The sequence below is a fragment of the Rana temporaria genome, chromosome 3 (genome assembly GCF_905171775.1).
Source record: "Rana temporaria chromosome 3, aRanTem1.1, whole genome shotgun sequence".
Lineage (NCBI taxonomy): Eukaryota > Metazoa > Chordata > Amphibia > Anura > Ranidae > Rana > Rana temporaria.
Window position 1 is genome coordinate 158,819,409 of NC_053491.1, and position 27,647 is coordinate 158,847,055.

General features: G+C 45.1%; 1 protein-coding gene across 2 annotated transcripts in view; it reads left to right on the forward strand.

Moving 5' to 3' along the window:
* Positions 1-670: 670 nt before the first annotated feature.
* WASL (WASP like actin nucleation promoting factor) overlaps positions 671-27,647 on the forward strand; it is a 77,833-nt gene continuing 50,856 nt past the window's right edge. Inside the window, exon 1 of one of the 2 annotated variants that reach the window (XM_040343704.1) lies at positions 671-1,019. In XM_040343704.1, the coding sequence (XP_040199638.1) occupies positions 894-1,019 (126 nt within the window). In that variant the 5' untranslated portion in view covers positions 671-893. The remainder of the gene's footprint in view (positions 1,020-27,647) is intronic. The other variant, XM_040343705.1, reaches the window with a different exon arrangement.

Below are 27,647 nucleotides of genomic sequence, written 5' to 3' on the forward strand. Positions count from 1 at the left end.
AAAGACGACGCTGACCCGACGCCATACTTAACATGGCATTGGGCGGACTGGCGTAAGGTTACCCCTCATATAGCAGGGGTAACCTTACGCTTACGGAAACGACGACTACGCGGCGCGAATTCGTTCGGGAATCGGCGTATCAGGCTCATTTGCATAGTCAAATGAGAACTGAACGTAAACGCCACCTAGCGGCCAGCGTCGAATTACATCTAAGATCCAACGGTGTAAGTCACTTACACCTGTCGGATCTTGGCCGTATCTATGCGAAAATGATTCTAGGAATCACTCGCATAGATACCCGGGGCCAAAAACAGAGATACGACGGTGTTTCCTGAGATACACCGTCGTAACTCTTTTGAGAATCTGACCCTTAGTGTCTACAAAATAGGAGATAGATTTAATGCATTTTTATTATGGTTATTATTATTTTTTACTAGTAACGGTGGTGACCAGCGATTTTTAGCCTGACTGCGACATTGCAGGGAACAGATCGGACACTTTTGTCATTTTTTTGGGACCAATGAATAAGCTCTTCCGTATTTGTCTCTATGACAGGCGCCATTTTGTTGAAGCCCTCATAGTGATCTCGTCCTCCGTATGATTTGCTCTCTCCAGTGAAGCCGCGGACAGTTTTTCTCTCCTCTAGCAACGGAACTGGTTGAGGGCTGAGCTACACGTGCGCGCGCATTCCCTGCGTCTGGGAGCGAGTACGTCCGCCTACGTCCTCCTCCGCATCTCCAGACTCCAGTCCATCCAGGGAGGAAGCGGTGTCCCTGGCTTCAGACCCGCCCACAACACGACGACAAGCGCCCGGGACATGGAGCGGCCCTGACTGACCGCTTCCAGCACGGACACCCAGCTGCCCCTAGCAGGGAGACCGCCGGCACAGCAACATGAGTAACAACAACAACGCCGTGAACAACAGGCAGAGCAAGAGGGCCACCACCAACTGCGGCTCCATCCTGCTCACCGTACAGGAGAACGAGGCGCTCTACAGCTACCTGGGCAAGAAGTGTGTGGTGAGTGAGTGCAGAGGGCCTAGCTGGAGGGAAGGGGGGATGACAGGCGGCGTAGTGCGCACCTTCTCCTGCACTATAGGTGTGTACTGTATACATTGCCCCATCACCTCTCTAATGCACGGTCACCTGCCTTCTATACACAGCACGGAGGGCTTGCTTTACTAAGGAGGAGTCCCAGGCAGGTTATCTATGACAGCTGTGTGCACTATGTACACGTTCACCTCAATCTGAAAGGAAAACTGTCTGTGCTGCTTCATGTGGACCTGTCAGGAACTTCACCTGTCACAACATACAGCAGCCATGTCATGTTTTAGCCCAGCCCTGCTGTCATTGGAAAGCAGTCGTTCAGCTTCAATCTACTGACTGGCCTGGGTGATGTCATCGGTCTGCTGCAGGCAGAAATAGGCATGGACTCAGTCACCTCTTCCCCAATTATAAGGCTCCTGTAGCAGGCAGATTATTCTGCTTCAGGCAGGAGGAAGCCATTTTTAAGTTGTCTCCCTAGAGATCTGTCTGCTGCAGGCAGTAGGAAGCATTTCTTTAGTGATTATTCTGCTGCAGTCAGTAGAAAGCATTGCTCTATTCTCCCATCCTCTGAGCGATTAGTCTGTTGCAGTCAGAAGAAAGCATTGCTCTATTCTCCCATCCTCTGAGCGATTAGTCTGCTGCAGTTAGTAGAAACCATTGCTATATTCTCCCTTCCTCTCATTGATTAGTCTGCTGCAGTTAGTAGAAAGCATTGTTATATTCTCCCTTCCTCTCATTGATTCGTCTGCTGCAGTCAGAAGAAAGCATTGCTATATTCTCCCTTCCTCTCATTGATTAGTCTGCTGCAGTCAGAAGAAAGCATTGCTCTATTCTCCCACCCTCTGAGTGATTAGTCTGCTGCAGTCAGGAGGAAGTGTTTTCTCAGTCCCCTCTCCCCCCATGAATCTGGCTGCTACAGCAGGCATTTCCCCAGTATCGCTTTCCCCAGCAATTAGTCTGCTGCAGGCAGTAGAAAGCATTTCCTTGGTCACCTCTTCTCCCCTCCCCCCGTGATTAGTCTGTTTCAGACAGGAGGAGGCATTTCTTGTCACCTCTCCCCCAGTGATTATTCTGCTGCAGTCAGTAGACAGCATTGTATTCTCCCAGTGATTAGTCTGCTGCAGGCAGGAGGAAGTGTTTTCTCAGTCCCCTCTCCCTCCAAGAAAACTGCTGCTACAGCAGGGCTTTCCCCAGTATGACTTCCCCAGCAATTCGTCTGCTGCAGGCAGTAGAAAGCATTTCCTTGATCACCTCTCCCCCCCCCCCCCCCCCCCCCTACTGCAGTCAGGAGGAAGCATTTCCTGTCACCTCTCCAGTGATTATAGTGCTGCAGTCAGTAGAAAACATTGCTCTATTCTCCCCAACCTCTCAGTGATTGGTCTGCTGCATACAGGAGGAAGTGTTTTCTCAGTCTCCCCCCCCCCCCCCCAAGAATCTGGCTACAGCAGGCATTTCCCCAGTACGACTTTCCCAGCAATTTGTCTGCTGCAGGCAGTAGAAAGCATTTCCTTGGTCACCTCTCCCCCCGGGGATAAGTCTGTCACAGACAACAGGAGGCATTTCCTGTCACCTCTCCTCCAGTGATTGGTCCACTGCAGACCTCAAGGTGCCCCAACAGGTCATGTTTTAAGGATTTCCCTCAGATGAAAGGGCTGTGGTAATTACTGAGGCAGTAAAACTGATCAAATCACCTGTGCAAAATAATGGAAAGCCTGAAAACATCACCTTGAGGACTGAAGTTGAGAAACCCTGGTCTACTGCAAGTAGCAATTTGTTATTCTCCTCTTTCCCAGGGATCATACTTCTGGCAGGTAGAGCTGCACAATTAATCGTTAAAAAAATAATGCTATCCTGATTCACCCCCCCCCCCCCCCCCCCTACGATCTTAAGTCGGCGGCATTGCCACAATTCATGTAACAACTGCAGGGCCATCAAAAAAAACGAATAAAGGCCGGCAAAGTTTATCACATTGTTCAGCGCTGAGAAACAAAACAAAACATTGTATCATTTGGTTCTTTGAGATCAAAGGAATGAACTTCGGTCTGCAAACGAGCTCAGTTTAACCACTTAAAGTGGTGCTCTGCCCACCGCTGCAAAAATGAAAAGCCAGTAGCTACACATACTGCAGCTGCTGGCTTTTAATAATAGGACACTTACCTGTCCTGGAGTCCAGCGATGTTGGCACAGCAGCTGATATTTCTATCAGCTGTTGGGTGCTGCTGCCGCCATTGCAGATAAGGAAACCCGGCAGTGTAGCTTTACGGCTTTATGTCGGGAACATTACAGCACATGCGCTCTGCTCTCCTACTGGCCTGGCGGGGGGGGGAGAGAAGGAGGGAGCTGAGCGCTGGCGTCATGTGCCAGAACCGGACCCCCCGAAAGGTGCCAAATGTAGCACCTGAGGAGGGGAGGAGACAAATCAGCCGACATTCCACTTCCACTCTGCTTTATAGACTAAACCTTTTTTATGACACTTGTTGCTTACAAGTTAAAATCTGTATTTTCTGCTAGAAAATTACTTCAAACCCCCAAACATTATATATATTTTAGCGCACGTCTTTGAAATCGCAGTAGTGTGAAAGGGGCCTAATAAAATAGTGGTTGCTGCAAAATTTTATGTCACGCTGTATTAGCGCGTCAGTCTTTTAAACACAATTTTTCGGGAAAAAAAATACACTTCAATAAATTAAAAAAAAAAAAAAAAAATCAACGGTAAAGTTGGCCCAATTCTTTGGGATAATGTGAAAGATGATGTTACACCGCGAATCCTGAGAGAATCGTGATTTTTATTATAAGCAAAAAAATAGTTTTTCAAATTTTAGCCAGAATTGTGCAGCTCTACTGGAAGGTAGGGGAAGCCTTTAGTCACTTTATCCCCAGTGATTAGGCTGCTGCAGGAGGTATTTCCTCAGTCACTTTTTCCCCAGTGATTAGGCTGCTGCAGGAGGTATTTCCTCAGTCACTTTATCCCCAGTGATTAGGCTGCTGCAGGAGGTATTTCCTCAGTCACTTTATCCCCAGTGATTAGGCTGCTGCAGGAGGCATTTCCTCAGTCACTTTTCCCCCAGTGATTAGGCTGCTGCAGGAGGTATTTCCTCAGTCACTTTTCCCCCAGTGATTAGGCTGCTGCAGGAGGCATTTCCTCAGTCACCTTTTCCCCAGTGATTAGGCTGCTGCAGGAGGCATTTCCTCAGTCACCTTTTCCCCAGTGATTAGGCTGCTGCAGGAGGCATTTCCTCAGTCACGTTTTCCCCAGTGATTAGGCTGCTGCAGGTAACAGGGGACATTTCCTCAGTCACCTCCCCCTAGTAGTTAGGCTGCTGCGGATGGGAGGAGGCATTTCATCTCTCCCCCAGTAATTAGTCTGCTGCAGGTAGGAGGAAGCCTGTCCTTGTTCTCCTCAACAGGGACCGGACTGCTGGCAGGTAGGAGAAAGCATTTCCTCAGTCACCTCTGCCCCAGTGATTAGGCTGCTGCAGGCAGGAGAAGGTATTTCCTCAGTCACTTCTACCCCAAGGATCTGCTTGCTGCAGCAGGCATTTTTTTAGTCTTGCTTCCCCAGCGATTATTCTGTTGCAGACATTTCTTTAGTCTCATTTCCCTCAGTGATTTGTCTTCTGAAAGCAGTGGGAATCTTTTCTTTTAGTGTTCTCTGCACCAGTGATTTGTCTACTGCAGGCAGTAAGAAGCATTCCCCTTGTTTCTTCCCCAGAGATGAGGCTGCTGCAGGCAGGGGGAGGCATTTCCTCTGTCTCCTTTTCCCATTGGATGAGACTGCTGCAGGCAGGATGAATCATTTTACCCCAGTGATTAATCTGCTGAGGCCCTACGCAGGTTTTTTTTCTTCCCCACAAGTGATGGGTCTTCTGCAGGCAGGAAGGGATCCTTCCCTCAGTCTCCTCTCCTTGAATTATTTGTCTCCGGCAGGCACAAAGATTTGCATGATTCTGTTATTTCTTCCCCTCCCCCACTGCTCTTTTGTCCACACAGCTCCCAAGGAGGTAAATAATCAGTTTGTTCTGAGTGACAGTGCTTGTCCCAGACAGGTATGCACCTAAGATGAAGGCCATCACTATTCATGCTGGGGAATGACAGGAGGAGGAGAAGATTGCCAGCAGAAGTTGGCAGAAGAGGAATGACTGGGAGGCCAGGGGACAGAACACACGTTCCTGGAGAGAATGAGTGGGTTAGGAGGAATAGAGGAGACCGGCGGGGTTTAGGGGCAGCAGTAGCTCTTGGGCTTTGCTGGAACTCCCCCGTATAAACATCTGCAAATTGGGCTTCATACAGGGGTGGAGCTCACAGCCAGAAATACTAGATAGAAATGGTTCTGTATATATTTTTACATGAATTGCTGGACTAGCAAGTGCGTATTTTTCTGCTGAGACTACTCCATTATTACCCTGAAGTGTTGCACTTAATTCATGCATTTAACATTGTGATGATATGACTACATTGAAGGCCAGCCCAGCACGTCATCCTGGTATTTGTAATGGGAACAAATTGGCTGAAGATTTGGTTTTCTGTGGGCAGCACCGGTTTCCCTTTTTAAATAAAATAACATAATGTGTGCTAAGCATTTAGCCAGTTCCCAAAGTTCATTGTAAACTATTATTGTCCTATTAGCATTCCTTTCTATATTTCTTGTCAACCAAAACTATGACTATTGAAGGGTGAGGTAGGCAAGATGTCTTACCTGCATGTACAGGATTGCTCAAGAGGTTTCATGTATAGAATGGATGTATCATGCACCACTTATTGCTGTGAATCATTCATTCATACTTGCATAACTGGGTTTAACTCTGTCTGCAAGAGATGATCATTTGTGGAAAATGTGTTGCCAATTAGGATATCCCTTGGAATCAGTGTCCTTTTATCATTTTGTGACGTGTCTTCTGATACCGATATTACTTTACTGAAGTATCTTAATACATTCTATGCATTAAGGTGAAAAGCCTTCTGTGTTCAGCAGCCACCCTAGCACCCCCTAATACTTACCTGAGCCCCATCTCTGTCCAGGAGTGTCTCGGCCGACCGATACTCCCCTCCTGATTGGCTGAGACAAAGCAGCAGCACCATTGGCTCCCATTGCTGTCAGCCAGCCTATTGGGAGAGAGTGGGAGGGGCCACGCCGCAGCTCAGTATCTGAATAGACACCCAGAGCTGTGACTTGGGTGCCCCCATAGCAAGCTGCTTGCTGTAGGGGCACTACAAAAGATGGGGAGGAGCACAGAAGAGGAAGATCTGGTCTGCTCTGTGCAAAGTATAACATGTTTTTACTGAAAAAAAACAAAACTTTAGAATCACTTTAACTCTCTTGCTGTTGGCTGTAGTCTTTAAACCCATTGACAGAGCAGGCAAGTATAACCTGTTTGTAATTTTTTTTTTTTTTTTTTTTAATAATCACTTTAATAGTTTATAAAAAGCGCATGCGCCAGTGATGTCAATGACTGCATGTACAGTAAATGTCTCCTAAATGATGCATGTTTAACTGGTTGCCGACCAGCCGCCGTCGTTTTACGGCGGCAGGTCGGCTCCTATGCGCGAGAGCACGTAGCTTAGCTATACGTCGGCTATCGCGCAGGCCACTAGGGGCGCTCGCCCCCGACTCCCGTGCCCGGCGGGTGCGATCGCCACCGGGCACACGCGGTCGCTCGTTACAGAGCGGGGACCGGGAGCTGTGTGTGTGTGTGTGTGTGTGTGTGTGTGTGTGTGTGTGTGTGTGTGTAAACACACAGCTCCCGGTCCTGTCGGGAATACAATGTACAGAAGATCAGTCATTTCCCCATGTCAGTCCACCCCCCCCCTACAGTTAGAACACACCCAGGGAACATACTTAACCCCTTCCCTGCCCCCTAGTGTTAACCCCTTCACTGTCAGTGGCATTTTTATAGTAATCCAATGCATTTTTATAGCACTGATCGCTATAAAAAATGCCAATGGTCCCAAAAATGTGTCAAAAGTGTCCGCCATAATGTCGCCGTACCGAAAAAAAATCGGTGATCGCCGCCATTACTAGTAAAAAAAAAAAATATTAATAAAAATGCCATAAAAATACCCCCTATTTTGTAAACGCTGTAACTTTTGCGCAAACCAATCAAACGCTTATTGCGTTTTTTTTTTTACACGAGAAAAATGTAGAACACGTATCAGCCTAAACTGAGGGGGAAAAAAAACTTTTTTATATATTTTTGGGGGATATTTTATAGCAAAAAGTAAAAAATATAATTTTTTTTTTTTCAAAATTGTCGCTCTATTTTTGTTTATAGCGCAAAAACTAAAAACCGCAGAGGTGATCAAATACCACCAAAAGAAAGCTCTATTTGTGGGGAAAAAAGGACGCCAATTTTGTTTGGGAGCCATGTTGCACGATCGCGCAATTGTCAGTTAAAGCGGCGCAGTGCCAAATCGCAAAAAGTGCTCTGGTCTTAGACCAGCAATATGGTCCGGGGGTTAAGTAGTTAAGAGATATTTACACTACCTATAGGTAAGCCTTATTATAGGTAAATGTCTGCAGAGGAAGTTTACTACCGGTACCTCTTAGGCTGCATTCACATCTAGGCGTTTTTACGCCTGTAGCGCTACGCCGCTGCCGCCAGAGGGCTGAAAACAGATGTCCCTCTATGGAGATGGTTCACATCTCCACGCCGGACGCCTGCCGCCTGAAAAAAGGTCCTGGACCTTTTTTTTCAGGCGGCGTTCGGCGTTCGGCTAGGATATGGGAACCATCTCCATAGAGGGGGTCAATCTGGGGCACATCTAGGCGGACAATACCGGCGTTTTGTCGCCGCAAATCGCGGTACAAAACGCTGCTATTTGTACCGCGATTTGCGGCGACAAAACGCAGCAAATTTGTCTGCCTAGGTGTGAATGGAGCCTTAAGGATTTTCACCTTAATGCAGTCTAAGGCGAGCATGACATGTTTATTATTTTATAAAAACAAAATTAAAGCTTTGCAGTCACTTTAACTACCTACCCTCCGAAAATATTACCCCTTTTTATGACCAGGCCATTTTTTGCTTTCTGGCACTGGTACTTTAACAAAACAGAAAGGACATGTATACACAAAGGAGCAAGCAGGAACTACAGTAGCATGAAGGAAGACCCAGAGGAGCTCTGACAGCTGCCCAAGCCAGGTGCCTCTCTTCACCCTGACAACAATGAGGAGCCTATGGGAGAGGAGGAGGGGGGGTGGTCAGGTGACCTTCCACTGCAAGATGAAGCAAAATACCTGTGGGATTTAGGGGGCGATTTCTCTTTTGGGTCAGCCTTCAACAGTGGATGCAGCAGGTGAGTTAAGGTAGAACTATAGGCCAAATCTTTTTAATTTATTTTGGATAGAGTAAGAGAGGGTTATAACCCCTGTTCATATTTTGTTTGTATTTTCCCTGTTCGTCTTTCAGGACAGGTACTGTAGAGAGACACAGGCTCCTCCCCTCACAGGAAACACCGCCTTCCAATTAAGAATTTAAGCCTCATCCTCCCTCAGCTCCTCAGTTTTATGGTGTTTCCTCCGGAGGGGAGACACCGCTGGGGGCCAAGGGCCAGACAGCTGGGGAAGCTGAGGCCAGTTTTCCTGAGAGGGGGGACCTGTTCTCCCTGGGCTCAGGGCTATTTTTTAAACGCATGGCGTCCTGGTTGACTGGGGAAGTCACTTACCCAGGACATCGCCGTGTAGCGTCCCGCGGACATTCCTGGGGTGGATTCAGCCGCGGAGGCCTATTCACTCAACGCACAGGGGTGGCGCTGCAGGCGGGGTGCACGCTCCCTGTGAGATTTCACAGTCGGCCAGGAGCTGGGCCGGACCGGATGACGAGTGACGTCAGTTCCGGGGGGGGCGGGCACTTCCGCCGGATACGCGTCACTGGTCCCGGACGCTGCAGTGTGAAAAGGCCTGACGCTGGGCTGGTGCGGCCTCTCTCTTCTCAGCCGTAGGGTCGGCGTTTTGGCAGGCAGTCGCGACCACATTCCTCAGCGAGATGTCGGAAGCAGAGGCTTCCCGTGCACCTCCGGATGACGACAGCACCAGCCACTCTAAGGTAAGGAGAACCCTGGGGTGGTGTTCCCTTATCATGTTGTACAGCTTCACTGGTGATTTTTTTGTTTTCCTGGTGGTCGGGGAGTTTGTTAGTGTAGTGTGTCTGGAACCCTGGTGGTGGTTGGTCCTAGAACACTCCTGGTGGTTACCTGTGTTATGCGCTGGTCTCTCTTTTAATCTAGCCTCCACTTTCTTCTGTGTTTTTCAGAAATCCACAGAAAAATCAGCCCACAGCAGGAAGAAATGCCCTTCCTGCAGATCTTCACTTAGTGAGAGTTGGAACAAAGCACTTTGCAGGAGATGTATTGAGGGGCTGGTTAAAGAAAGGGAGGCAGAGCAGGCATCTGAATTAGCAGCTTCTATGAAAGAGCTTTCTGGCACCTTTCAATCGTTTAAAGATATTTTTGCTAATTTTCAATTGCCCCAAAGCAGCCCTTCTGTAGCGCAACAGGTAATTCCACCGAATCCTGAGGTTCTTCCCTCTGGGAGTAGAGAGAAACCTGCGGATATCAGAGAGGATGCTGAGGAGGAGCAAGACAGTGCCGCTTCTAGCTCCCAAGAGGAGTCAGATAGTGAGAAGACAGAGGCAGGGTCCTCAAAGGTCTCTCGCTACAAGCTTTCCCTTGAAGAGGTGGAAGAGTTATTGGAAACTATCCACGCTACTTTAGGGATAGTTGAGGAGAAAAAGACACTGTCACTCCATGACCAGATGTACAGTGGTTTGGGAGAACAAAAGAAAAGGGTTTTTCCAGTCCATGAAGTACTGGTCAATGCCATCAAAAAAGAATGGCAGGACCCAGAGAGGAAACCTTTCTTCTCAAACTCTTTGAAGAGGAGGTTTCCTTTTTCTGAAGAGGAGGCTTCAGTGTGGAACAAATCCCCCAAACTAGATGCCGCCTTTTCGCAGGTATCCCGACATACGGACTTGGCGTTTGAGGACATGGGGGTCCTTTCAGACCCCATGGACAGGCGGATGGATTCGCTATTAAAAAAGTCCTGGGATGCTTCCCAGGGGAACCTTAAGCCAGCTATGGCAGCAACAGTGGTGGCCCGTAATTTAGAGCATTGGCTCTTACAAATTAAGGCACATATTGAGGCCGGAACGCCAAAAGAGACTATACTTTCCTCTTTTCCAACTTTACTGAGTGGCGTACGGTATGTAGCGGACGCCTCAGCAGAGTCAATCCGCATGTCTGCCAGATCTGCAGCTCTATCTAATTCTGCAAGAAGAGCTCTCTGGCTCAAGACATGGCAGGGGGATAGCGCCTCAAAGGTTAAATTGTGCGGGATCCCCCTTACAGGAGACTTATTATTTGGGCCAGGCTTGGAGGCTGTCTTAGATCGTACAGCCGACAAGAAGAAGGCTTTCCCCTTAAAGAAAAAATTTGGGGGACAGACAAAGAAAAAATTCTGGACCCAAAAGAAGGTGGAAGTCCCCAAACCTGAGGGAAAGAAAAAGTTTTGGGGACCAAAAGGGAAAGGCCGTGCCGGGGCACTTTTTCGTGCTCCTGAACAGCCCCAAAAACCTCAATGACGGAGTCAAGGTGGGAGGAAGGTTGGGGGCCTTTCTCCCACAATGGGAGACGATCACCAGCAACCAATTTGTGCTGGGGATCATAAGGAGAGGGTACAGACTAGAGTTCTCAAGTCCCCCCCCATCCAGACTCTTAGTCACCAATTTGCCCCAATGCAAAGAGAAATCTGTGGCTCTGATCTCCTCTCTTCAGGAGTTGGAGGATCAGGAGGTGGTAGTTCGGGTTCCATCGGAGGAGATAGGAAAGGGCTTCTACTCCCACATATTTGTGGTCCGCAAGCCTTCAGGGAAATTCAGGCTTATACTGAATTTAAAACCTCTAAACACCTCGGTCACGTACAAACGGTTTCGGATGGATTCCATCTATTCCGTGAGGACACTCCTCCTTCCGAACTGCTTCATGGCATCCATAGATTTAAAGGATGCCTACCTACACATCCCAATAGCGGAATGCCATCAGAGATTTCTCAGACTGGCCGTGAGGTCCAGAGAGGGGATGTTTCACCTGCAATTCAAAGCACTCCCCTTCGGGCTCTCCTCTTCCCCCCGCATATTCACCAAAGTGATGGTGGAGGTACTAGCCTTTCTACGTCTCAAGGGCATCCTGGTGATAGCTTACCTGGACGATCTGCTATTCTTTGCAGACTCTCCGACACGGTTGTCCCAGGACCTCCAGGTTGCAAAGGGGATTCTGGAGAACCTAGGTTGGTTACTCAATCTGGAAAAATCCAGCCTGACACCCTCCCAAAGAGTCACTTTTCTGGGATATGTACTGGACTCAACCAGACAGATGACTTTTCTCCCAATAGAAAAAGTTCAGAAGGTGGACAACGTAATATCACTTCTTCAGAGCAGTTGCCAGCTTCCGATAAGGAAAGTCATGTCAGCTCTGGGGTTATTAACATCTTGTCTTCCTGCAGTGCAGTGGGCGGGTCTGCATTTCCGACCTCTACAACTGTTCATACTGAACATTTGGGACCACAAACCGGAATCCTTGGATTCCCTGATATCCATACCGGTTCACATCAAGAGGTCCCTTTGGTGGTGGAGGAAGGGGGCGAACCTTTTACAGGGCCTGGATTGGATCTCCCCGATTTCCAGAACAGTGACAACAGATGCCAGTGGCTCCGGTTGGGGAGCACACCTGGACTCCCTTCTGACACAGGGTCGCTGGGCAAAAGAGGACTCGCAAAAATCTTCGAATTGGAGAGAACTAAAAGCGATAGAGTTAGCCCTCAAAGCCTTTCAGAAGGAGCTGCAGGGACAGCATGTTCGAATCAGGACAGACAACTCCTCGGCAGTAGCTTATGTCAACAAGCAGGGGGGCACCAGGAGCAAGTCCTTATGGGATCTGACAAAATCTATTCTCATATGGGCGGAGGCCAATGTCTTGTCCCTCTCAGCCATACATCTGAAGGGAGAATTAAATCAGGTCGCAGACTTCCTCAGCAGGAAGAAACTGAGGGAGGGCGATTGGGTTCTGAATCAGGAAGTTTTCAGAGCGATCACTCAAAGATGGGGTCTTCCGGAGGTGGATTTATTCGCCTCAAGAGAAAATGCCAAAACTCGGCTCTTTTTTTCCCTAAACAGATGGGATGGAGCTCTGGCGGTGGACGCTCTGGCCCAAACCTGGAAGTTCTCCAGGTGTTATGCTTTCCCCCCTCCGGTTCTAATACCAGCAGTCCTGAGGAAACTGCAGGGGGAGAACACAACACTCATTCTCATCGCACCTCATTGGCCCAGGAGACCATGGTTCTCTATCCTAAAAAATCTATCGATAGAATCTCCTTGGATTCTACCAATTCGGGAGGATCTCCTTTTGCAGGGTCCAATCTGCTGCCCGCAGGTAGAGAGATGGAACCTGGCAGCCTGGCTTCTGAGGAAGAGCTGCTGAGGGGCAAAGGGTTTTCAGAACGCTTGGTTGAAACACTCCTAAGCTGTAGAAAGAAGGAGACGCAAGCCATTTACCAAAAAGTGTGGAAACGGTTTAACATCTGGTGTGCAGAAAGCTCATTCAGTGTCAACAGCTCTGTGGCTGTTTTAGAATTTCTTCAAGCTGGAGCTGATAAAGGGTTGGCAACTAGCACGCTGAAGGGTCAGGTGTCAGCGCTAAGTGTATTTTTTGAAAAACAACTAGCATTTGACCCTTGGGTCTCTAGATTTTTTAAGGCTTTGAGTAGACGGAGACCTGTTAAAACCTCCAACTTCCCAGTTTGGGATCTCTCATTGGTTCTTCAAGCCTTTACAGTAGAACCATTTGAGCCTTTAGACAAATGTAGTTTAAAAGTGATCACTCTCAAAACAGTGTTTTTAGTAGCGATCACTACTGCCAGGAGAGTGAGCGAACTCGAGGCCCTATCTATTAGGGTCCCCTTTTTTCAAGTTTTTCCGGATCGCATCATTTTTAAGACAGATCCGGCTTTTCTACCAAAGGTAGCTTCTAAGTTTCACAGAAGTCAAGAAATAACATTGCCTTCTTTTTGTTCAAATCCTGTGAGGGAACAGGAACACAAGTTTCACAACCTAGATGTTAGGAGGTGTGTCCTACAATACTTGGATTACACAAGTCAGTTCAGGAAAGCTGATTCACTATTTGTTTTGTTTTCTGGGTCCAAGAAAGGGTCTAGGGCTTCTAGACGCACGATAGCCAGGTGGTTAAGGGCAGCCATCGTTCTAGCCTATTCTTCTAGGGGAGTAGAGCCTCCACAGGGTATCAAGGCTCATTCCACCAGGGCAGTAGCAACTTCCCAAGCAGAGTGTGCTGGTGCTTCCCCGGAGCAGATCTGCAAGGCTGCAACATGGTCTAGTTTCTCAACGTTTGTAAAACATTACAGACTGGACCTACTTTCAACCAAAGACCAGGCTTTTGGACGCAAAGTACTGCAAGCAGTTGTCCCACCCTAGGGTAAGGTGCTCGCTTATCCTCTCTACAGTACCTGTCCTGAAAGACGAACAGGGAAAAACGGGGTTACTTACCGGTAACATCCCTTTTCCTGGAGTCTTTCAGGACAGCACTGGTACCCACCCTCTTTTGTTGTAGGGGATATTATGGAAACTCATCAGACGAGGCCGTCAGGTAAGATGTAATTTTATACTTTTATGACGTGTTCTTGTGTCTCCCCAGCTGGCCGGAGGTACTCTGGAAAAAACTGAGGAGCTGAGGGAGGATGAGGCTTAAATTCTTAATTGGAAGGCGGTGTTTCCTGTGAGGGGAGGAGCCTGTGTCTCTCTACAGTACCTGTCCTGAAAGACTCCAGGAAAAGGGATGTTACCGGTAAGTAACCCCGTTTTTTTTTGCCATCTGTGTCCCATTGGGGAGATTTAACTTAATTTCCTGTCTTGTAGACAAAACAGGAAGTGATAGGGAATTCATTGGTCTCCCAGGCCACCAGAACTAGTGTCCCTATTGGAATATTTCTCCTCTGTTACTTTTCTGAGGTCACCCCAAAATTTGTGATTTTTCTTTCCCTTTCAATGTTAATGATAAACATGACAAATGGGGTGAATCTCTCTAACGGTGTTTTTAACTGACAGTCTCTTTTAAACAGTAATCATTCGCATAAAGCAGTGATATGCAATTAGCGGACCTCCAGCTGTTGCAAAACTACAAGTCCCATCATGCCTCTGCCTCTGGGTGTCATGCTTGTGGCTGTCGGAGTCTTGCTTTGCCTCATGGGATTTGTAGTTCTACAACAGCTGGAGGTCCGCTAATTGCATATCCCTGGCATAAAGGGTTGTTGCTTTCTTTAAATCTGTATTGGGGTTTGGTTACATAGTAAGGTTAGATCTTAGTGGGGTTCTTCTTTAAATAGTCACTACTATGCTTTCTGCTGTGTGAAATGGCACGTGCTGTCATTCCCATGAACTTTTCCTTGCCTCCTTATTGGATGCTGCGATCACGCTTTAGCATCACTGGCTCCCTTCCAAGCCTTAAACTGCATTTGGTTCTATTGCTTTTGCTGTTCTCTCATCCACATCACAGAAAGCGTGTAATGGAAGTTCAGCACAAAGTGCCTGTGATTTAGCTCTTATGGAATTGCATTGAGCAACCACAAAGCTAGATGTCATTTTATATAAAATAATTCACAAGAGATTTTACATATGGAAGTGAAATTGCTCATCCCTTGCCAAGTATTTCTCATTGCACATACAGTGCATCCGGAAAGTTGTTAGTCTTATTCCAAAATGGATTCAATTCATTATTTCCTCAAACTCTACAAACAATACCCCACAATGACATCAACAAAGTTTATTTGAACTCTTTACAAATTTATAAAAAAACTAAAAAAAAATCACATATACATAAGTATTCATAGCCTTTGCTATGACGCTCAAAATTACTGTATTTATTGGGGTATAGCGCGCTCCCACGTATAGCGCACACCCCTAAAGTTGGGCAGAAATTCCTGTGGGAAAAAAAGATTTTGTACTTAGTTTTGGTGTCTTGCGCGGCATCCATCGGCGGCCTCATCGGGTCCATCTTCGGGTGTCCTTCGTCGGGTCCGGCGTCCTTCTGCGGCGTCCTCCTCGCTCGTTTCCCGCTTTCCCGCGCCGAGTTTGAATACTGCGCCAGCCTATACCGAGCGCAGTACACTCGTGCAGGCTCGGCTACTGTTGCGCTCACGTCCTGTACGTCCAGGACGTGAGCGCGGAAGGAGCAGAAACTGCCCGACTATACACGAGTGTACTGCGCTCGGTATATGTCGGCGCAGTATTCAAACTCGGTGGCGGGTATCAGCGTATATCGCGCACCCACGATTTTGCCCTGATTTTCAGGGCAAAAAAGTGCGCGGTATACACCGATTAAATACGGTAAGCGTTTTCGGTAATCTGAATACTTTGCAAAGGAGGGATTGGGGGTCTTTTACACCCCTGATCCCTCTGTAAAGAGTACCTGTCGCCACTTATTACTGTCACAAGGGATGTTTACAAGGGATTGTCACAATTTTATAGTAATAAAAATAAATACGATTTTTATTTTATTTTTTAAAGCGCCCCTGTCCCCACGAGCTCGCACAGCAAAGAACGCGTACGGAAGTCACGCCTGCATATGTAAACGGTGTTCAAATCACACATGTAAGGTATCGCCGCATTCGTCGGAACGAGAGCAATAATTCTAGCCATAGAGAGCCTCTAACTTTAACCTGGTAACCATCAAACAAATTTAAAGCGTCGCCTATGAAGATTTTGAGGTACTGTAGTTTGTCGCCATTCCATGAGTGCGTGCAATTATAAAGCATGACATGTTTTGTATCCATTTACTCGGCGTAACATCTTTCACATTATACAAAAAAATTGGGCTAACTTTACTTTTTTTTTTTTTTTATTCATGAAAGTACATTTTTCCCCAAAAATTGCGTTTAAAACACCGTTGCACAAATATCTTGTGACAGAAAATATTGCAACAATTACCATTTTAGGGCCGAAACAACTAATCGATTATGAAATCGATTACAATTTTCATAATCGTTTAATTGGCCAGTAACATAATGGGGTTAAAAAAACTAAAATTAGCCCTTTATAGTACAAAAAAGCAAATCGCTACTGTAAATACTACATTCACTGTCCCACAGTAAAAAAATGAACCCCTTACAGTAGCGATTATTTGCTCTTTGTTTTTTTTAACCCCCATTATGTTACTAAACATCTCAGGCCTGGGTTCACACCTCTGTTTTTTGGTGCTTTTTGAAGAAACATACTACAGTTCATTTACATGTTTTCCTATGGGACACGTTCTCATTCAGGATTTTTTTCAGCTGCTGCGTATTTGGAAAGGGCGAGGACTTTTTAATGCAAAACGGTGCTGTTTTGTTTTTTTTGGTTCAATAGACTTCAATGTAGAAGCTGCAGAAAAGCATGTAATGTGTTTTTGCGGCAATTTGTGTTTTGTGATCTGCCCAACAACAAATTGGCCCAAAAAAAAAAAAATGCTTTATTTTCTTTATTTTTTTTTTAAAGGCTATTATCCGATCGAAACAATAATCGGCCAACTAATCGATTATGAAAATAATCGTTAGTTGCAGCCCTACACCATTTTATTCTCTAGATTCTATATAGATTATATATAATGTTTGGGGGTTCTAGGTAGTTTTCTAGCAAAAAATACAGATTTTAACTTGTAAACACCAAATGTCATAAATGGGCTAATGTACACGGGACATTTTAAAACCGTGTTTACACGTGTTCAAGATGTTACAGGCATTTGGTGTTTCAAATGCCTCTGAACATTCATTCTGAATGCATTTTTTTTTTTTTCCAAAAAATGCTTCTAAACTCAACTGCCTAAAAACTACTATAAATGACCCTGTGTACTGATAACATAGAGGGGAGTTCATGGGCTGCTGAAAAACGCACAACTTATCCTAATCGTTCGTTTACCAGCAGCAGTGAACAAGAAACCGTAGGCTTTAAATTGAAAGAAAAATCTAGTTCTAACTTTTCTTACATATATCCCCCCCCCCCCCCCTTATTCTGCCTAACCTGTATAATAACGATATGTGTACTAACCTATTTTCAATCCGATCCAGCCACGTGATCCCACAGCTCCTGGCTTCTCCTGTGTGACTAGTTGCTTCAGGGAGGAGGAGGGAGCACCGAAAAACAGCTGGGCTAAGGTGATGCAGGATCATGTGACGAGTGGTCTGAAAAAGTTCACAGATTAGGCAGAATTTGGAGATTGAACACTAGGGTAATATTTGCCAGGTTTATCAAATCCCCCCCCCCCCTGCCACTTAACTGTCCAGTGCTCAGGGGCTCCCCCACATTTTAGTCTCCCTCTGACATCATCCTTTTTTTCCCCCTTTACATTGCTGGCAGACTTTTCTTTTTTAAGTATGCTCTTTTGTTTTACACTTTGAGGCTATTTTAACAGATATGGTGTGTTGAACAGTTGGATATTAAAGTGCTTGTAAAGGCTCAACCTTCTGTGTGCAGTACCCCTCCTAATACATGAGCCCCATCGCCTCTCCTCTCTGGGGACTCTCCCTCCTCATTGGCTTAGACAGCCAGTGAGCCAATGATGAGAGAGGGGGCCTGAGAGAGGGGGCCGAGCCATGCTCCGTGTGTCAACGGGCACTCTGAGTAGCGGCTCAGGAGCCCCCATAGAAAGCTGCTTTCTCTGGAGGCACTAGGCAGCAGGGAGGGGCCAGGAGCGCCCCACGTGGGGGAGACCCTAGAAGAGGAGAATCGGTGCTGCCCTGTGTAAAACCAAATATGTTTGTTATTTTTAAAAACTGGAAAATTGCCTTTGATATTACTTTAATTATATTATGTTTTACTTCAGAGTAACGAATATGCAGCTCTTACATGTGTCATTTTGAGGACGGGTCACTGTTTTACTAATTAAACGGCACAGGGTTTTCTTTTGCAGGGAACATAAAAACACTTGATTTTGTTACTCCCCTGAATTATTTTATATCCAAATGAGCACATTTTGCTCCCTCCCTTTAAAAAAACTGGGGTTAGGTCTCTGCCCCCCTTTTTCTGCTGATACAAAACATGGCTGTATGGCCCTCCCAATACTTTTCTCATAAAGCAGAGAGTTAGGGTCTTGTGATTTCTAACAGTCTTATGTGTTCTTTAATGCGCTGCAGAATATGTTGGCACTATATACCAAGACATTTCCAAACTGATAGAAGCTTCTCGTCGTATTTGTATTATTAGCATTTGCATAGACTGATGTAACGGTCCGTGTGAAAGGCATGGTATTGTGTTCAGGGAATCAAAGTATGTTTACTAATAAACAATGTCTACCTTTTTTTAAATGACTTTTACATTCTTGATCTGCCATATTTTTTTTATTCTATTAAATCTTGAGATTACATATGTACACTTGGCACTGGTGAGAGCTACTAGCTGTCTACTGCGAGGCATGTGCAAGCTCTCAACCTGCCTAGTGCAATCATTGTAGTAAATTGGTTGGCTGTGAGGCATTTTAGCGCTGCAAAACAGGAAGCAAGAATCTTTGTATATAACAAGAAAATGTGGCTGCCTTCCTTATAAACGAATTGTAAGTTATATTACGCTTGTCTTTTACATTCATAAAAAAAAAAAGTTAAGAGATATGCTTATAGGGTCAGTTCACACTTCTTCTTTTCTTTTTTTTTGCTTCGAAAATGTATGGAAAGTAGGTTCGTTTCCAATGGAATAGTTCACACCAGTGCGGTCAGTTCCATGGCGTTCCAAAAAAAAGTAGAACATGCTGCATTTTTTCTTGCACTGAATTGTACTGGAATGCGGTAAACACATCAGAATGCACTGGAACTCATCAAAATCACACCAGACCCTAGTACAGTAAATAAAAAAAGCATGTGGGAATGCACTGGAATGTGTCAAAAACGTGCATGCTGGAATGTTTGGTGTGAACCAGCCCTTAAAGAAATGATTAACACCGACATCTTCATCCTTGAACTCTTCTGTACACATCAGACATGGTTGTGACTATGGAACTCAAACTTGCCTCCCACCATGTTTTACCTATAGGTAAGCCTTACGTATAGGTAGTGTAAATATCTCCTAAACGTGCACCACTTAGGAGATGTTTATTGTACATACAGCCATTGAAATCACTGGCACATGTGCTCTGAAGGAACGGCCACCTGTGCCATGACCGGCGGCTCCCACGCACATGTGCTGGTGTGACGTCATCGCGACTCCGGCCAGTCACAGAGCCGAAGTCCGCGAACCTGGAAGCAAGACTGGTAAAGATGGAAGCGGTCTCCAGAGATGTGATATGTTTTCATGCAAGTTTCACATAATGTGCTAGTAAGCGATGCAAACTAGCACATTATGCCTTTGCCTTGCAGGCAAGGAAAATAACCGACTTAACACATGACATTCGGGCAGCATCTCCGCACTCAGATCTGGACTGGAGCGATGGATGGAGAGTACAGTAGGGACAATAGGGAATATTTGGTTAGTGTCTTAGATTTGAGATCACAAGAATAACTACAGTTGCACTAAATGTAGATATTTGACAGATTAATTCCTTGTTTTTCAATAGATTCTGATGACTTATTTTTTTATCTGCATTGCGGTTTTCTGGAATTTTTTTGTTCTAGAAATGTATACGTTCCTTGTTGCAATAAGGAAACCAATAGTGTTCTCTGCAATATACCTTTGCACAGGTAGCCTCCCCCACCCCTCCCCACAAAACTGCTAACTCCAGTTCATTGCTGATCAGAGCCTGGAAATTCCTATTTTCTGTTTCCTCTGTGTAACCAGGAGACAGGCTGTGAGACACCTTCTACCTACTTTTTCTGAAGCACTTGACCTGAATAAATGGGCCAGTGTCCACAATCTCATTCATATAATCCAGAAACCGAGTATAAAAGTCGTGTTTCCTTTTTTTTTTCCTAATATAAGCCGTGCGGCACAGCACAATTAAAATTCAGAATCAGGAAGGAAGTTTTGATTACTTAGGAAATCCAAGGTTCTTTGTAATCAAAGCCGGCAGGGTAGAGCATTCTTAAAAAATATGTTGTCTATCACAAATCTGACTTCATATTTTTATTTGTTACTTTATATATATATATATTAACATGGGTTACAATTACACTGAGCTGGTAAGAGCCCATTCACACTGGGGCAACACGACTTCTCGCACGTCTTTGGGAGGCAACTTGGACACGACTTAAGTATGAATCATCAGGCAACTTCACGTTGCCTCCAGGACAGGAGGCTTTCCAGTGGCCAATCAAACAACAATCAGCTCTGGGGGAGGGAGGAGTTTGCCTGAGAAATGTATGTTATCTTCCTGTATTGTTGCTTCAGTTAGGACAGTGATCAGACTTCTGAGGCGACTTCCATTGAAATCAAGTTGCCTACAAGTCGGATTAAAGAAGTACAGGAACCTTTTCTGAAGTCGGAGCGACTTCATTAGTGTACATTTAGACGACTCTCATTCACTTCCATTCATTTTCTCGACCGGGCGACTTGGGGTCGGATCCCAAGTTGCCCCAGTGTGAACCGGCTCTAAGTGTTTTAAGTATTTTGAGATCCATTTAAATGAAACAATCTTGAATCAATTTGGGAAATTCCTTTAGCTTTTGTAAAACTTCCCTGCTCTTTCATGTCTTTCTAAGTTTTCATACAAGTGCATTTCTCAGGCAGTAGTTCTTCTACCGTACAGTAGCATATATAAAACGAAAAAGGGCTTTCAAAGTGGGTGTTGGTTTATTTTCTTTTTTTCTTTAATTGCGATGACCAAAAGACAACCTTTTAAAATGTGTGAAATCAATATAAGGTAATTGGTCATCATCTGGGTTCAGATTCTTCTGCTGATTTGATTGCTCAGCCCGAGATGATAAAATTCCCATCGTAAAAGGCTACCTGTCAACCTTTTGCAAAACAAATTCAGTACAGGTATGGAAATTTAAAGCTGATATAAAGTTAAAGTGGATGTAAACCCAATTCATGAAATTTGAGCTGGGCACATATATCTGCAGTGTTTTGTTATCTCTCTTCAAAGAACTAAGTCCCATAGCTCTCTCCTGAACAGTTCCTCTGTTATCAGCCTGAGAACTCCTGACAAATTCTCGGACACATCCGATAAAAGCAGCCTTAAATTTCTGTCAGGGGAGGTTGCTATAAATAGATTATCAGGTAGCTGGTCCTATTATAAAACACCTCTGAGAGTCTTTGCCAATGATGAGGGGGGGTGTGTGCCTTTCCTCCAATCAGCAATGTTGGCTATCTTGGCTGTATGCCCAGACATCACACTATGTGTTAAACAGGAAGAGAAAATCTCCTACCACGATCTGAAATTTCTAAACCGTAAATACTTGAGTATAAGCTGACCTGAATATAAGCCGAGGCACCTAATTTTACCACAAAAAACTGGGAAAACATATTGACTCGAGTATAAGCCTAGGGAGTCCATCTGCATGCCTCACTGTGTGTCACTTTGCCTCACTGTGCCCATGACTAGACTTGCGTTTAACATGGGAGTATATAGAAGGGGTGCCCGGCTTTGAAAAATCTGTGCTCCTCGTCCGTAGGTCTCCCAGACAGCAAACTTTGCACACTTGTAGAGAAAGAGTGGGGCTATATGTGTGCCAAGTTCCCAAAGTTATCAGAGAAATTACCATTTAACATGGGAGTCTATGTAAGGGGTGCCCGGCTTTGAAAAATCTGTGCTCCCCGGTCGTAGGTCCCCCGGACAACAAGCTTTGCACACTTGTAGAGAAAGAGTGGGGCTATATGTGTGCCAAGTTTAGGGACCAGGGGACCTACGTCCAGCTCGTACCGGGTCCCCAAATTCCGGGAGATCAGGCGCAAAATGGTGACTCGAGTATAAGCACAAAAAAGGTGCTGGAAAAACTCGCCTTATACACGAGTATATACGGTACATGTGAAGACAGCAGATGTGGATGTAAAACTATGTAGGGAGGTTTGGTTCGTCTCTGTGTATCATCTGAGGCTGTTCACTTCACTGGGTATGGAGGATTTACATCCACTTTAATGACTCCAAGTCATTGGATTCAAAGAGTCAGCATAAACACAAACAATTTGAATTATGTGGATTTCAGTGATGAGCAGACTTGGTCCTTTTCTCAGACAAGTTTGCCAGATATATCCACGTTCAATATTATCTAGGAAAATACAGTTCACCATTCTGAACTACAATTTATTAATAATGACTGATTGAACTGAACAGTTGTATTTGCCTATTTTGCCTCCTTTTTCAGTTTACTCTCTTCAAGGGCTATGGAGCCTAAAGTATCTTCAGCATCTGACACTTCTGGGAGGGTCAGATGCTTGCTCCCGTTCTGTACTATGGTTTAACCCAACAGCTTCTACATCATTACTGTTCCTTGTAATGACACAGCAGCTGGCAGGTGAAACCACAGCACACCAGGAGGGGAACAGACATATGTTAGATGCTGAAGATTCAAAAGAATGGAAGGGGCATGACAGGTAAATAGAATACCCCCATCTCAGCATTTGCAGACTATGCCAACAGAACTTTTATTAGATATTAGTGTAGATATATTGTAGATTTTATGATTTCCTCTTATCACCAGCTGGTGTTTGGAAACAAGTCCTATTCTTCCACTTGGCATTTACTGTATTTATCGGCGTATACCACGCACTTTTTCCCCCTGAAAATAGGGGGAAAATCACGGGTGCGTGTTATACACCGATAGCAGGGATGGACTGGCCATTGGGACTGCAGGGAGTTTCCCGGTGGGCCGATGGCTCCGTGGGCCGGTTTCAGTGACAGCGGCCTGGGAGTTTCTCACTTCTGCCTAATCTTGTCACATAAGGGGGGGGGGGGGGGGGGTACCAAACTGATTCTTTCCCCCGGGAGAAATAATGTCTAGCTTCCCCACTGGTACTGCCTATAAGAGTACCAGTACTAGCCGTTCTACTCTAATAAAGTAAAGTGGCTAGTGAAGGGGGAGAGGGGGTTTGGGTGGCTGGGGAGTTGTCCGGCTGCTGTGGGAGAGACCTGTCAAAGTGGGCCAGTCTGGATCAAGTCCAGGGCCAAATTTTTGTCCCAGTCCAGTCCTGACCGATGGTGCAACTCGGACTCGGAGGGGAACGAGTACCGCCGGAATTCACAGAGCCGCCATCTTCCGTTTACTCGGCTCTGACGTCGCACACACAGTCCTGCCTCCACCACCGGCATTGGACCAGTGTTCTGTCAATCACAGGAGCTGGTTCAATGCTGATGGCGGAGGCAGGACTGTGTATGTGACTGCAGACGGCGAGTGAACAGGAGATGACAGCTGTATGAGGAGATGGTGAATCGGCAGAGGGGCACCCAGGCGGCAGAGGGGCACCCAGGCGGCAGAGGGACACTGACCATTATTTTGCTTCAAAGTGGTTTATTTTATTTCTTTTTTAAAGTTTTTTTTCCTGAAACTTCTCTCTTAAATTGGGGCGCTTGTTATACGCTGATAAATACGGTAGTTATCAGTACTTACTTTTCCTTTATAAAGTATGCTGAAAAGCCTGTTTCTGCTATTCGAATGATGTTTGAACTTCTCCTCCATTAAAGTTGTGCTTGGGGAAATACTGAGAAACCAGTTTTGCTGCATACCGGCATATAGCATATTTGCTGTCTTGGGTTGTTGCAGCATCCTGTGTGAACAAGTTGCAGTTAAGTTTTATTTATTTATTTTTTTGTCCTCTGTTTAATGTATATTAATCCACTTTGGTACAATAACATGACCCCTTTCTTGCTTTGATTGTACAGATGAATTAAAATGAACTTTAGGTGCATCTGACAAGAGAATACCGGTCCTTTCTTGGAATTTGGAGTGAGTTTTCAAGCCTATTCCTGCTGCTTGCAAACTCGGATTCTTTGCCAAGGAATGCGTCAGGCTACTAGAATAGCAATACATCTGGATTCCTTTTCACTGCTATTCTGACACCATGGCACATTTTTATTTTATTACAATATGTACATGTCAAATCTATCTACTTCCACATCAGGTTAATTAGATATTTTATAATAAATAAATAACTGTACTGATGGAAAAAATCAATATGCTGTACATATTGTAAAAGGTCCACAAATCTAATATAGTAAATTAAATATTGCTCTCCATTTGCGCTTAGAATTTTTTTTGTGTTCAGTTAAATATTTGGACATGGAGCCACAAGTCAAATTAAGCCTGAAGACCAGGGGTGCCCAACCTGCAACCCAAGACGGCTATGAATAGGACCGAACACAAAATTATGAACTTAGAAATGCGGATTTTTACACATGCATTTTTTTAATGCATAACATTTAGCGAACACATGAGGCCAAAAAAAAATTGGATGGTGTCTCTACTAGACTTTTAAAAGTTTTATCTTCCCAAAGAAATATCCCCCTCTCTTCACAATGACACCTTATTCATGTCATCAGTTTTCAGCAGTGCTTATATTTGTGCGCAGCTATTTTCAAGAATGAAGCACATGATGGCGCAAAATTAGAGGGCAAAATATCTGATGAGCACCATGAAAATTCTTTGAGAATTACTACTCAGATATTGATGCTTTTTTTTTTTTTTTTTTTTTTTAAAGCACTGCCAAAGATCACAAATGTTGCCAAATTTCACCATTTTAATCTAAAATATTTTCTCGGGTCATTATCTACATCAGTGATCTTTAACTTGTGATCTACTTGACTTTTTCTGCTTATCAGCTATCCAGAGCCTGGTACACACAATGAGATTATCGGACGATAATGCAGGGCTCGATAAAATCCAGGCGCACGGTCGAAATTGTGACCTGGCACCCACGCCCGTCGGTAATTGAGGCCGCGGCTTTGCGGCCTTCACAGAAGAAAACTTAGGCCTGCAGAAGGCCGCAAAGCTTAGGCCTCAATTACCAGCCGGATCCTGTGTCTCTGTGCGCCCCCCACCTCCCCCGCTGGTAATTGAGGCCACGGCTTTGTGGCCTTCTGCAGGCCTAAGCTTCCTTCTGTGATCTGGTGCCATCTTGTGGTGGCTGTTGGCATTACAAGTAAAACAGCAGTTCTAATGTGCCATCCCCTTCCCTCTAATTAGAACCCCCAAACATTATATATATATATATATATATATATATATATATATATATATATATATATATATATATATATATATATATATATATATATATATGAATAAGAAATGTATAACACCCTAGAGCCAGGGGTGGGCAATCTCGGCCCTCCAGCTGTGGTGAAACTGCAAATCCCGTCATGCCTGTGATTTTCAGGGTCTTGCAATGTCTCATGGGACTTGTAGTTTCAAAACAGCTGGAGGGCCGAGTTTGCCCTCGCCTGCCCTAGAGAATAAAATGGCGGTCGTTGCAATACTTTCTGTCACACCGTATTTGCGCAGCGGTCTTACAAGCGCACTTTTTTTAGGAAAAAATTATTATTTTTTTTAATAAAAAAAAAATAAATAAAAAAAGACAACAGTAAAGTTAGCCTAATTTTTTTTATATATTGTGAAAGCTAATGTTACGCCGAGTAAATTGATAACCAATATGTCACGCTTCAAAATTGTGTCAGCTCGTGGAATGGCGACAAACTTTTACCCTTTAAAATCTCCATAGGCGACGTTTAAAAAATTCTACAGGTTGCATGTTTTGAGTTACAGAGGAGGTCTAGGGCTAGAATTATTGCTCTCGCTATACCAATCGCAGCGATATCTCACATGTGTGGTTTGAATACCGTTTACGTATGCGTTCGCTTCTGTGCGCGAGCTTGGCGGGGAGCGTTTTCTGGCTCCTAACTTTTTTAGGTGGCTCCTAGATTCCAAGCAAATTTGTCAAACCCTGCGATAATGCATCCTAATCTCATATCGAGAACGAAGTGACAAATTCCCTTACGACAGAATTAAAATTCGGAAGTGATGTAATGCGTTGTAGAATACTACAATACTAGTATTGTATTTTCGAAGGTCCCCTGTACGAATTAAACAAAAATAATACAATCTGGTATTGTATGAGAAAAGGTTTTGTGCATGTCCCATCGGAGGATAATATTGGATGAACTGTTGTGATCGGCTCTCGATCTGATTACTAATGATCAGATTATTGTACGATTGATTCCAAAGTTGTATTTTTCATACAATTTTCTGATCTTGTGTATGGGCCATTGGGGTACGTGCATGCTGGGCTTAAACGCCAGATGTTTTGGTGGGAAAAAATTCTCGCATTGTTTTTTTAGTACAGGTGTTTAGGAGCGGTTAGCGTTTTTGCTGCAAACCAGAATTTTTTTTTTTCCCTTTCTTGCCTCTAAATGCTGAGTTTAAAATAAGCCTCTGGTGGTCCTAATGTACATGGACACAGAGGATAACATTCGCTGCGTCTATAGGCAAAACTCCTGTAGAAGCAGCTTTAAATGATTGTAAAGTTTTTTTTTTTTTTTTTTTGTTAAATAACAAACATGTTATACTTGTCTGTTCTGTGCGGTGCTCTTGCACAGAGAAACCGATCCTCTTCTCGGGTCCCTCTTCGGTGCTCCTGGCCCCTCCCTCATGTTCAGTGCCTCCACAGCAAGCGGCTTACTTTGGTGGCACCCGAGCCAGAGATCCCTCTCTCTTTATTGGCCGCTTGACTTTGACGGAAGCGGGCGCAAATGGTGCCGCACTGCTGTCTCAGCCAATGAGGAGTGGAGTCCCGGGCAGCCGAGACACTCCTACAACATTGCTGGATCTAGATTGACCTCAGGTACATATTGGGGGGGCTGCTGCACACAGAGAGCTTTTTATCTTAATGTATAAAATGCATTAAGATAAAAAAACTTTGGCTTTTACAATCACTTTAAGCCAGTGTGCCCTTATTTATTTATATGTGGCCTAGAACAATTCCTCTGCTTCCAATGTGACTCAGAATGGTCAGAAGCTTAGACACCCCTGCTGTAGACATTGGGCCAGATCCTCATAGCGAGTACGCCGGCGTATCTACTGATACGCCGGCGTACTTTCAAATTACCCGCGTCGTATCTTTAGTTTGAATCCTCAAACCAAGATACGCCGGCATCTGGGTTTGATCCGACAGGCGTACGCCTTTGGATCGTAGATGCAATACTTCGGCGTCCGCTGGGTGGAGTTCGGGACGTTTTCCGCGTCGGGTATGCAAATGAGCTTTTTCCGACGATGCACGAACGTACGCGCGGCCGTCGCATTCTCTTACGTCGTCTCTAGTCTGCTTTTTCCGGCGTATAGTTAAAGCTGCTATTTTGCGGCGTATAGATAGGCTTGCCATGTTAAGTATGACCATCGTTCCCGCGTCGAAATTTGAATTTTTTTTATTTTTTGTGTAAGTCGTCCGTGAATAGGGATGGTTGTAAGTCACGTCTAAGTTAAAAAAAATTACGTCGTTGCGATGTCATTTCGCACAAAGCACGGCGGGAAATTTAGAAACGGAGCATGCGCAGTTCAATCGCCGCGGGGACGTGCTTCATTTAAATGAATCACGCCCCTTAATCGCCGATTTGAATTCTGCCGCCAGAAATACACTACGCCCCTGTAACTTGCGGCGCAAAATCTTCCTGGATTCAAATTAAAGCCAGGTAAGATACGGCGGCGTAGAGTATCTCTGA